This window comes from Nesoenas mayeri, assembly GCF_963082525.1.
Source record: "Nesoenas mayeri genome assembly, chromosome: W".
Taxonomy (NCBI): Eukaryota; Metazoa; Chordata; class Aves; order Columbiformes; family Columbidae; genus Nesoenas; species Nesoenas mayeri.
Window position 1 is genome coordinate 3,142,451 of NC_137553.1, and position 12,537 is coordinate 3,154,987.

The 12,537-nt window shown below is 42.1% G+C and overlaps 1 protein-coding gene across 1 annotated transcript in view; it reads right to left on the reverse strand.

Annotated features, from left to right (window-relative positions):
* The window catches only part of LOC308051442 (zinc finger protein 462-like), a gene marked incomplete at both ends in the record, with an annotated part of 69,290 nt that overhangs the window by 27,408 nt on the left and 29,345 nt on the right, over positions 1–12,537 (reverse strand). Inside the window, one exon of the mRNA XM_080361874.1 lies at positions 9,039–9,230. Within this exon, the coding sequence (XP_080218000.1) occupies positions 9,039–9,230 (192 nt within the window). The remainder of the gene's footprint in view (positions 1–9,038; positions 9,231–12,537) is intronic.

Below are 12,537 nucleotides of genomic sequence, written 5' to 3' on the forward strand. Positions count from 1 at the left end.
CAACCATCCAACCAGTTCCTCATCCACTAAATTCATATCTTTCCAATTTAGAGGGAAGGATGTTGTGGGGGACTGTGTCAAAAGCTTTACAGAAGTCCAGGTAGATGACATCTGTAGCCCTTCCTTTGTCGACTGATGTAGTTACTTCATCATAGAAGGCCACTAGGTTGGTCGGGCAGGACTTGCCATTGGTGAAGCCATGTTGGCTATCCCGAATCACCTCTCTATCCTCCATGTGCCTTAGCATAGCTTCTAGGAGTATCTTTTCCATGATCTTCCCTGGCACAGAGGTGAGGCTGAGAGGTCAGTAGTTCTCAGGCTCTTCCTTTCTACCTTTTTAAAAATAGGTGTAATGTTTCCTTTTTTCCCATCACCAGGGACTTCCCTTGACTGCCAGGACTTCTCAAATACCATGGAGAGTGGCTTGGCAACTACATCAGCCAATTCCCTCAGGACTCTGGGATGCATCTCATCAGGTCCCATAGATTTAAGTATGTTCACATTCCTCAGGTTGTCTCAAAACAGATCTTCTCTTACAGTGGGAGAGACTTTGCTCCCCCAGTCCCCGTTTTGCAGTTCATCCACTCGAGAGGTGTGGGAAGAGAGCTTGCCAGTGAAGAATGAGGCAAAGAAGTTGTGGATTACCTCAGCCTTCTCCTCGTCCATTGTTACAATTTTGTCAGCTTTTCTCATCACAGGGGGTATGCTTTCTTTGTCCTTCCTTTTGTGGTTGACATACCTGTAGAAGTCCTTCTTGTTATTCTTTGCGTCCCTCGCCAAGTTCAGCTCCAGCTGCGCCTTGGCCTTCCTGATCCCATCTCTACACAACTGGGCAGTGTTCCTATTCTCTTCCCAGGATAACTGTCCTTACTTCCACTTCCTGTGCATTTCCTTCTTGCCCTTTAGTTTGATTAGCAAGTCTCAACTCAGCCATGCCAGCCTCTTGCCTTCCTTACCTGATTTCTTACACCTGGGGATCAAGAGCTCTTGCACTCTATGGAAAGCATCCTTAAAGATCTGCCAGCTCTGTTCTGCTTCCTTGTCCCTGAGGGCAGTTTCCCAGGGGGTCCTAATGACTAACTTCTTGAAGTGCTGGAAGTTAACTTTCATAAAATTCAGGGTCCTGACTTTACTCTTCACCTGTGCCACATCCCTCAGGACTGTGAACTCCATGAGTGCATTATGTCTTCAGCCCAGGCTGCCTCCAATCTTGACGTCACTGATCAGCTCACTTGCATTGGTGACTATCAGGTTCAGTGTCACATCCCGTCTGCTAGGGCTATCTATTACCTGGCTTAAGAAGTTATCCTCAATGCATGCCAGGAGTCTCTTGGATTGCCTAGAGCTAACTGAATCTATTGGACTATCCGGGTATCTGAACAGTATTATGCCCTAGCACATGCTGCCCTCACCATGCAAAAAACCTGAAGTTCTGATGTATGCACATCCCTGGTTATAGCCAGTTGACCAAATCTTTATATCAAGTAACCTGGAAAGAGTCAATTTGAACAGGCAGAGGAACAGCAGCAAGCTTTTGAGCAGATGAACCAGGGAACAGGCTATGAGAAGGCATTGGGACTTATCTGGTGGTGTGGTTTAACCTGGCAGGCAGCTAAACACCACACAGCTGTTTGCTCACTCTCCTCCCCTCGCAGTGGGATGGCAGAGAGAATAATAATTAAAGAAAAAGTAAATGTTGTGGGCTGAGCTAAAGAGAGTTTAATATTAATAGAACAAAAATGAAAAATTAATATTAATAATAATGTTAATAATAATAATAAAATATACAAAACAAGTGATGCACAATGCAATTACTCACCACCCACCGACCGATGTTCAGCCAGTTCCTGAGCAGTGCCCCCCCCCAGCTAACTTGTCCCCAGTATTATATTCAGCACAATATCATGTGGTATGGAATATCCCTTTGGTCAGTTTGGGTCAACTGTCCTGGCTGTGTCCCCTCCCAGCTTCTTGTGCACTGTCAGCCTCCTTGCTGGTTAGGCAGTATGAGAAGCTGAAAAGTCCGTGACTTGGTATAAACACTGCTTAGCAACAACTAAAATATCAGTGTGTTATCAACCTTATTATCATCCTAAATCCAAAATACAATATTATACCAGCTACTAGGAAGAAAATTAACTCTATCCCAGTTGAAACCAGGAGATCTGGAAAGGTAGTGATGTAAAACATTTGTTATATACCAGTGCAGGAAAAAATAGCATCATGGGGAGTTTTTGGCAATAAGTCCCTTGGGATAGGAGGGTGGCCATTGAAATTCTGAAGCCAGAGTTACAAAGGGGTAGAAAATAATTATAGCCCTTTGGAACAAGAAGTCCTGACTGCATATGGAGGTTTCGGAGTGCCACTGAAGTATTAGGCACTGTGGTTATGCCCCAGACTATTGGTCCCAAATTCTATGTTATGGCATTTCTGATTTAGAATATATAATCATAGAAACATTTAGGTGGGAAAAGACCTTAAAGATTATCGAGTACAACTGTTAACCTAACACTACCAAGTCCACCACTAAACCATGTCATTTAAACACCTCCAGAGATGGTGACTCCACCACTTCCCTGGGCAGACTGTTCCAATGCTTGACAATCCTTTCACTGAAGAAATTTTTCCTAATATGCAGTCTAAACCTCCCCTGATGCAACATGAGGCCATTTCGTCTTGTCCTATCACTTGTTACTTGGGAGAAGAGATTGACACCTGTGGAGGGATTTCTGTTAGATGGAGATTTGTTACTGAACCAGCCAGGAATTTCAAGGACAACTCAGATGCTGAGAACAGGACCTGCTGTGGGAGAGAAGCATTTCTACGATAACAGGGCCTCAACATGACATGGATCGGTAGACTTTCATCAGTGAGACTCCAGCGCGTGGACAGCTCATGAACATAGATGATATCCAATCAGTGAATGCATGCTTGGAGCGTGGACGCATGATCAGAGAATAGTTGTATATATAAGGAGGCTTGTTTCTGTAATAAATGGCTTTGCGTGATTCACATTGAATCGGAATGCTGAGTCCTTTATTGTTCCAACAAATGGTGACCCCGATGTGATACTCTGAATGGCGTCTCACTACGATCGGGGAAAAGCCTGGAGCGGCCCAGCCGGAGACAGTTCAGCTGGACTGAAGACCAGACAGAGGTATACGGATGCCCCAGGGATAAATTCGTCAAGGGATCACTGGAAAAGGTGAGCGGCTGGGGGCAGAAGGAGGGAACAGTGCAGTTATGGAGCAAAACGTATTTTCTGAAGAACAAGCCGTAGTTAAGCTCCTCCTGCATATTCTCTCTGTGAGAGGACTTAAATAGGAAGAAAGTAACATACGTAGACTGTTAGTTTGGTGTAGAACTAATGGCTACCGGGGAGAAACCAAGAAGGCTTTTAAACGTGAACTTTGGGACGATAAAGGGCAGAAATTATGGGATAAGGTCAGCAATGGAGATTATAAAGAAGCTAAATCATTAGTAACTACATGGAAGCTTATAAAAGATTTTAAGGCTGAATGGTCTGCTGCTGCTGGAGTTTTTGTAGCATTGCAGCCTGATAAGAAACCTGAAAGTTGCTGTGAAATTTACCTGGTTCGTGTCTTAGATACCCTCCCTACTCCATCCCCTGCAGTGCTTTTGGCACGCCCGATAGTTCAGCAGTCCGGGGCGGGGCGAGGAAAAATGCCGAGTGGGTGTCCTCCTACACTATTACCCATCTTGTTAAACACTGAAATTAGTGTTGGCTGCTGTGTAAGTTAAATAATTGGGAAAAGTGTCTGGAGAGTAGAATCTTGAAGTATAACACCTTTTTGCAATTAATGTTGTTTTTAAGGCGAGAAGAGTAGGACAAAATAAATCTCTACAAGAGATCATTAAAGCATTTCAGACAGTTTTACAGGCGGAACGGTTTGAACGTCAACAAGCTGAGAGAGAGTTAACTGATAACACACAGGTCACAGTAAACTTGGTGAAGTCTGCAAGATGCTTTCCTTATTAACCTGTTTTCTTTGTAGGTATCTGTTTAAGTATGTTACAGTTTTGGTAGGTCTTTGTTACATGGTACGATGAGTTCACAAACTGTTTAATCATGAGAATCCGTTGACCCAAAATGTGCGTTTTGTGATAATACAGAAGGCCATGAGTAATTTAGTTCTTTACTGCATGAATGTGATGGTAAAATTTTTGTGTGTAGTAGCTGTTATTTTTCTTTCTAGCATGCTAGCTTTATTCCAATATCCAGACTTGCGCAACTCTATGATAGACTGTGTCTCATTTCGATGTGCTGGATTTGGCTCTTTTGTATGCACACCATGTAAAGAATCCTGATTTTGGGATAACTGTTATAGCGCACCAGATGAGACACTAATAAAAACCTTGCCCAGTCCAGCTCGCTGCAGTGGCAGGGGGGCAGATGCTGGTTGGGCTCCAGCGCGCACTGACCTGTTTTGTCAGGGAGACCCAACGGTACCTCTACCTGGCTGAGCAGTAAGCAGTTCAAAGGTGCAATGCAGAAATCAAGATATTGTCTTGAATAAGTGTAACTGTGATCCGTCTGCACATTTGAACTTGGTGTTTGGTTTTCATATCTGAGCTCAGTATTTTAATTTGCATATATATATATATATATGGTACCAAAAGAATTGCTATTGGATCCATAGTTCTAATGAAACTGGAAAATTAAATAAAAAATTTGTTATTATTCTGTGGTAACTTGTTGTGAGAGACTTCTTAGTAAATTCACCATGCTAGTTTTTGAGGTCATGGGAGGAACCTCTAAATTTGATTTGTGATTCTGAGTACGTAGTCAAGGTCCAACGCACATATCTGACTCTGAACTGTTTTTTTGGTTGGTTTTTATTTTATTTTTTTTTTTAAACAAAAAGAGGGGAGAAATAGGGAAAACACCACAAAAACAATTGTCAAAAGCATTCTATGTGATTGATGAATCACTTATATCTAAGTGCTACAGCCCAAATTTGCCCTGTGATGAAACACTTTGCAAGTATGACCCAAAACCATGCTAAATCAGAAAGAACCTACATTAGTTATGGTCAAATCACTAGTTAATGATCAATGGAAAAGGCCACATCAATTGATAACCTGGGGGAGAGGCTATGCTTGTGTCTTCACAGATCAAGGGCCGCAATGGTTGCAGGCATGAAATGTAAAACCTGTGTTGTATTCCTGACAATGACAGCTGCAGCTGCTGCATTTTGGGTGCCTGCACAGACAAAGACTAACATGTGAATTACTTTAGCCAACATGACTGACCAGGACTCCATATGCCTAGCTATGGCATCTCCGGAAAACCCGTTCTACACATGCTTGGTTGGCATCCCCCTTGATGACTACAGCAGCATCACACAACTGTTTCAAAATAGTGGTTGGTGCAAAGGCATTGCAACAAACTGTAATAATACCAACATGGCACTTTGGATTAATTGCCTCCTGGAAGCAAATACTGAACCACAGGAACTGGAATTGCTGGCATCTATGCCCATGGACGCTTGTATCCAGCTGGTTTGTGAAAAGTGTCAGAACAATATACAAGAACATGAATGGATAAAACTGCAAAATGTTAATGCTACCCTTGGTGACTATAGAAATGAAACTCGATGGTGTAATGCCTCGTAGAAGAATCCAGGGGGTGTCATTGATAATGTGGGAGAGTGACCCCAAAACCTCCTGTATGGTGTATTCTTGATGTGTGGAGACAGAGCCTGGCCAGGAATTCCTTCTAATGCTGTTGGAGGAATGTGTACTTTGGGACAATTAACTCTCTTAACGCCCAATGTATCTATGATAATAGATCACAGAAGAGCAAGACGAGAAAAACATTTTTTGCATGTATATGAATCAAAATGTGATGATAATGTAGATGTCTGGGGATCAAGGTTAAGGGTTTTAGGATCTCTTGTATCTGGTGTTGGCACAGCTAAAAGCTTTAAATATTTTAGAAAAATTAGGCTGCTGGCTAGTTAAGCAAGCTAACAGAACTTCTAAGGCTTTAAGTGGACTTTTGTTAGATGTAGATTCTGTAAGACATGCTACACTGCAGAATAGAGCCTCAATAGATTTTTTGTTATTAGCTCAGGGACATGAGTATGAAGATTTTGATGGGATTTGTTAAATAAATTGTTTAGTGGTTGCGGCCTTTCAGGGTTGTTGTTATCAGTAGTGAAAACGGGACCGATTGTCTTGATAATTGCTGTGGTTGTGTTACTAATGTGGCCATGCATGATTTCTCTGCTGCAAAGGGCCCTGCAGTGGACAATGAAGGCAATTTGTTTAACACAAATACAGAAAGGGGGAATTGTGGGACTACGGTTGGTCCGTGGATTCCCTGACAGAGGGCATGGGAACAGAAATTAGCCTTGAAGATATGAAGGCCTACCCGTGAGAAAGATGGGAGTAAAGGAGTATCTGGTGATGTTAAGGATGTACCCGTGAGAGAGAAGGGAGTAAGAGTAACATTGATGATAGCAAAATTAGCCAATGAGATGTTACTGCTGTAACTTGTAACCAATAGTGAAGAGACACATGAATTGGTAAAATTGTATAAAAATGCACTTGTGGAAATAAATGGCATCTACTACTTTCATCCTGGAAGAACTTGGTCTATGTCGTTTGTCCGTCTCAACCACGACACCCCCCCATCCAATAAAGGATGGAGATTTTCCTTAGCCCTCCTTTTGTTGTTAATGTAGTTAAAGAAACATTTTTATTGTCTTTTATGGCAGTAGCCAGGCTAAGTTCTAGTTGGGCTTTTACCCTTCTAAATTTCTCCCTACATAACCTCACACCATCCTTGTAGTCCTCCTGAGATGCCTGCCCCTTCTTCCTAAGCTCATAGTCTCTCTTTTTTCCTGAATTGCAGCCAAAACTCTCTGTTCAGACAATCCTCTTCCCCACTGGCTCATCTTTTGGCAGATGGAGACAGCCTGCTCCTGTGCCTCTACGTTTTCCTTCTTGAAGAATGTCCAGCCTTCCTGGACTCCTTTGCCCTTTAGGACTGCCTCCTAAGCGAGTTTGGCAACCAGGCCCCTCAACAGGCCAAAGTCTGTCCTCTGGAAGTCCAAGGTAGCAGTTCTGCTGACAGCTCTCCTTACTTCTCCAAGAATAGAAATCTATATCATTTTGTGATTGCTGTGCCCAAGATGGTCTCCAGTCATCACATCACCCACAAGTCCTTCTGTGTTCACAAACAACAGATTCAGCAGGGCACCTTCCCTAGTTGGCTCACTCAACAGCTGTGTCAGGAAGTTATATCTTCCACACACTCCAGGAACCTCCTAGTCTGTTTCCTCTCTGCTGTATTTTATTTCCAGCAGACATCTGGTAAATTTAAGTTCCTCATGAGAACAAGGGCTAAAAATCATGATAATTCTCCCAGCTGCTTATAGAATATTTCATCTGCCTCTTCATCCTGGTTGGGTGCTCTGTAACAGACTCGCACCAGGATATCTGCCTTGTTGGCCTTCCCCCTGATTCTTATCCATAGATACTCAACAATCCTTAAGCTCTAGACCGTCAAACCACTCCCTAACATACAGGGCTACCCCACCTCCTGTCCTTCCTTTCCCATCCCTCCTAAAGTATTTATAGCCTTCCATTGCAGCACTCCCATTGTGAGTCATCCCACCATATTTCCTTGAGTGCAACTACATCATAGTTTTCCAGCTGCAGAATGGCTTCCAGCTCCTCCTGTTTGTTGCCCATGCTGCATGCATTGGTATAGATGCACTTTACTTTGCTTCCTTTAGGGCATATCCACCTGCTGCTCCACCTTGGACCTCCAAGGACTGCAGGGGGACAACCTGCTTCACCATGGTTTTCACCATGGCCTGTATGGGGATCTCTGCTCGGGCACCTGAAGCACCTCCTTCCCCTCCTTTACTGACTTGGTGTCTGCAGGGTTGTTTCTCTCATATTTTTCACACTTCTCTCTCTCACAACTGCTGTACATTTTTTTACCCTTTCTTAAATACATTATCATCACAGAGGCATCACCAGTGTTGCTGATGGTCTCAGCTTTGGGTCCGTTTTGGGGTCATCTGGAACTGGGTCTATCTGGCACAAAGCCCCTGGTCTCTTCTCACAGAAGCCACCCCTTCAGCACCCCTCTACCAAAGCCTTTTCATGTAATCCCAATACATTTTCTTATAGTTCTTCAGCTAATTTGCCCCAAATATAGTTACTTATATGCTGAGCACAATGCTCCCTTTCTAAGCCATGGATGTTCTGCCATTTGCTTCCTTTGCAACAGCAACTCCAGGCCAGTATGGCATTCTTTCCTACAGTCTGCTTTGTCCACTGTTGCTTTTTCTCACAACACAGATAATCCATGTGGAGTGCAGTATGTTCCCCCTCTCCTGGCATTTACAGTATCTGTATTCCCTGTCATCCATTTAAAGTAAGAACATTGCATGCTGAGTCTGCTGCCATGCATGTAACTGGATGACCATTTTTTTATGTCAGGTTTCAATCCTGTATTCTCTTCATTTGTTGCACAAGCAATAAAACTCTGTAGCCTAAATACAAGGAAAAAATAAAAGCAATCTGACTGTATTTCAAATATCAGGATCTGTGTACACACCCATTTCCATAAAAAACAAAATAGAAAGTTGCCTAGCTATTCCCTCTACTTTTTACACTTAATCTTTAGTGGCTTCACTAAATTGCTCTGCTAACAAGATAAAGGGGTATTTTTCAGAAATGCAAATGGAATTAGATGCTTGCTTTCGCACTGATTTTTAATGGGAGCTCTGCCACTGAAAATTTCCTATGTTGTAAATCTTTGCTGAAAAGTAAGGTCAGCTTGACTTATTCCAAAGGCCAACCATTGGCAGTATAAGTTGGAAAAGAATAAACTGATGAGATTCTGCTGCAGGTCAAGTACTAGAACACCACTATTATTCTTGCTTTTCATGCAACTTTGGATTTTTCTTAACTGCTGCCTTATTTATTTTTTTTTTAATAAATGTATTAAGTAGCATTTTAGACAATTAGATTATTGCTTTTGAAGCACCTCTTACCATTAGAGTCCTCCACCTCTTCAGCAGAAGTGTGTTTCTTGGAGGTGTGGTAGCCAAGTGAGGCAGAGAGGCTGACAACACGGGGACTTGGTAGTGTCAGTTCTTTCCCATGCACTGTCAAGGAATGCTCTTTCAGCTGGCTGATTGTCATGGTTGAAAATGTGCAGGAAGAACATTTGTAGGCATGTTCACCTGAGTGAGCGAAATACAGGCAAATCATCAGCTCACAAAAGAAACAAAATGGGATCCTCATTCTTTTCCTGATGAATGCAGCAGTAAAATTCATATTGCCTATTTCAGTGTGAGACTTATTCCAAAGAGAAGAAACTATGTGCATCTCCCTGTTGAAACAGTCTGGAGTCTGCAGATAAAGACATCTGCTTTGGGACCAAAGTTTTGTTTTCTGACAACTCTAGATCCTTGTTAAATGATTGATGCCAAAAAACAAAGACCAGACTCTTAGCATGCCTATGCTGCATGATTTAAGAAGAAAACAGAATCTTGGATGAAAATAGAACCACTTGACTAGAGCATTTCCAAATTTATTTAGGAGGATAGCAAGGGTGAAGTTCTCTGTGTTTTTCTGTGCAACACATCCAGAATAACTACTAAAATAACCCAGAGGAAGACTATAAAATGTTAATTAAGGTTCTTAAAAAAACTGAAACAAAACAAAAAAAACATACTCACTGCCTCCCCCTGCACTTAATTTGAGGAGGATCCCATTTTCCTTATATGAAACCTGTCTCCAGGCAGGAATGAACTCCATAGAACTAGTAACCAAGTCAAGGTTGATTTACTACAAGAAGTGGACATGGCAACACCAAGAGCAGTGCATATTTATAGGGCTATGGGAAAGCATATTATAGAAAAATATTACAAGTGAAAGAAGATAAATAATGAACAGTAGTGAATTTGGTTTTAAATAACACATTCCAAGTCATAAAGACAGAATACAATAGGAAACAAATTCCCAAGATTTGTTCTGTGTTAAGCATGGAGGCACCTGAAAGAAAAAGTGAAATGTCCAACATAAGTGATGTGATGTTATATATGTGGCAACTAATTGTTCTGGAAGTGTAAAAGGTAAAAGGACTACATTGACTAAATCCAAGTTGTACATGAAATGACAAAACTAATACAAGAGTGAAATATTCATGAACACTAAAGGAAGGATAAGAGTTCTGGTTATGAAAGAGTCAGAAAAAAATTTAACAAACAATGTTCTAGAATAGAATGGTATCAAACATAAGAAATAAGTGAACAAAAAGAGAACAAGAGAAAAAAAGTGTTACAGCCAGTCATAACAAGCACATAAAGAGATTAACAATCATTCTACATGAAAATACCCCCACCACCACAAAATTCCTATTTAATCACAGGGACAAAATACAGACTCTTAGAAACCCACATTGGTGTATTTGAAAAAGACCAGAGACCAGAGTATGAAATGGTGAAACAAAATGTCACACATGGTTTCTTTTCAAATTACATTCTGCATCTGAATATTATTGCCATAGAGGTATTGTCGGTTTACAAAGATAATGTTTTTCATAAAGCATGTATGATGGACTGATAAATGCAAAAGGATGAACTAAAGACAAAAAGATATACCCCCCATTTGCTAAATTCAAGTGATTCCTGGCAGGTACCAGTTGACTCTTAACATAAAATCACAATAAGAAATTAAAGACAATTGAAGATTACAATAAATTAATAAATTAGAAGACATCTAGTAACTGTATTCCCTATTTGTCAATAATAGTTCAGGTGGACAGCATCATGTAAAAATGTGTTTAGTTTTAGAGGCAAAACTATAGTTTTCATTAATGTGACTCCACAGAAATGTTAGGAAATTTTCTACTGCTAGTTTTGCATCACATAATTATTATTTTGAAATATATAAATAAGCCATAGCCATGTGTCTGGTGTCAGGCTTCCCCAAACTGAGTGTACATGGGGGGGTGTATTCGCTAGCAAACTTCAAGCTGGACTAACTATTGGTCCCAGTGACTGGGCAGGAGGAAGTCCTGGGCTGGAACTGCTGGAGGAGGCAGCTGCTCCTAACATCCCTTAACAGTTCTAGCTATTATTGAAGAATGCATTAAATAATAAATGGAGTCACTCCCCAGAAGATAATGCACATGAGGAAAGTGAGTGAAAGAGACCTGGATTTTTACAACCAGCAATGTGCCTTTGGGGCCAAGAAGGCAAATGATATCCTGGGGTGCATTAGGAAGAGTGTGGCCAGCAGGTTGAGGGAGGTTATACTCCCTCTCTATTCTGCCCTGGTGAGACTGCATCTGGAGTACTGTGTCCAGTTCTGGGCTCCCCAGTTTAAGAAAGACAAGGAATGACTGGAGAATGTCTAGCAGAGAGCTACAAATTTGATTAGGGGTCTGGAGCATCTTTCTTATGAGGGCAGACTGAGAGAGCTGGGTCTGTTCAGCCTGGAGAAGAGAAGATTGAGAGGGGATCTTATTTATGCTTATAAATATCTCAAGGATGGGTGTCAATAGGATGGGACCACATAAGAATTCTGTGAGGTTATGCAGGGAGAAAATAAGAAGGGCCAAAGCCCAACTAGAGCTGAGCCTGGACACCACTGTGAAAAGTAAAAAGAAATGTTTCTATAAATATATTAGCAACAAGAGGAGGGCTAAGGAGAATCTGATGGATGCAGAGGGAAACATAGTTACAAAAGATGAGGGAAAGGCTGAGGTACTAAATGCCTTTTTCGCCTCAGTCTTTATATGGTTGTGCTCCAGGTACCCATCCCCCTGAGCCTGAAGACAGGGATGGGGAGGAGAATGAAGCCCAAATAATCCAAGGGGAAATGGTTAGCAACCTGCTACACCACTTGGACACCCACAAAGTCTATGGAGCCAAATGGGATACACCCAAGGGTGCTGAGGGAGCTGGCAGAGGTGATCGCTAAGCCACTTTTCATTATCTATCAGCAATCTTGGCTAACTGGGGAGGTCCCAGTTGACTGGAAGTTGGCTAACATGACACCCATCTACAAGAAGGGCCGGAAGGAGGATCCAGGGAACTACAGACCTGTCAGTCTAACTTTGGTACCTGGGAAGGACATGGAGCAGATGATCTTGAGTAACATCACACAGCACTTATAAGAACCATGTGATCAGACCCAGTCAACACGGGTTTATGAAAGGCAGGTCCTGTTTGACCAACCTGATCTCCTGATGGTGACCCATCTAGCAGATGAGAGAAAGTCTGTGGATGTTATGTACTTAGACTTCAGTAAGGCCTTTGACACCATATACCACAGCATTCTCCTGGAGAAACTGGCAGCTCATGGCCTGGATGGGTGTACTCTGCAATGGATAAAGAACTGGCTGGAGGGCCAGGACCAAAGAGTTGTGGTGAATGGAGCCAAATCCAGTTGGCAACAGGTCACAAGTGGTGTTCCCCAAGGCTCAGTATTGGGGCCAGTTCTGTTTAATCTCTTTATCAATGATCTGGATGAGGGGACTGA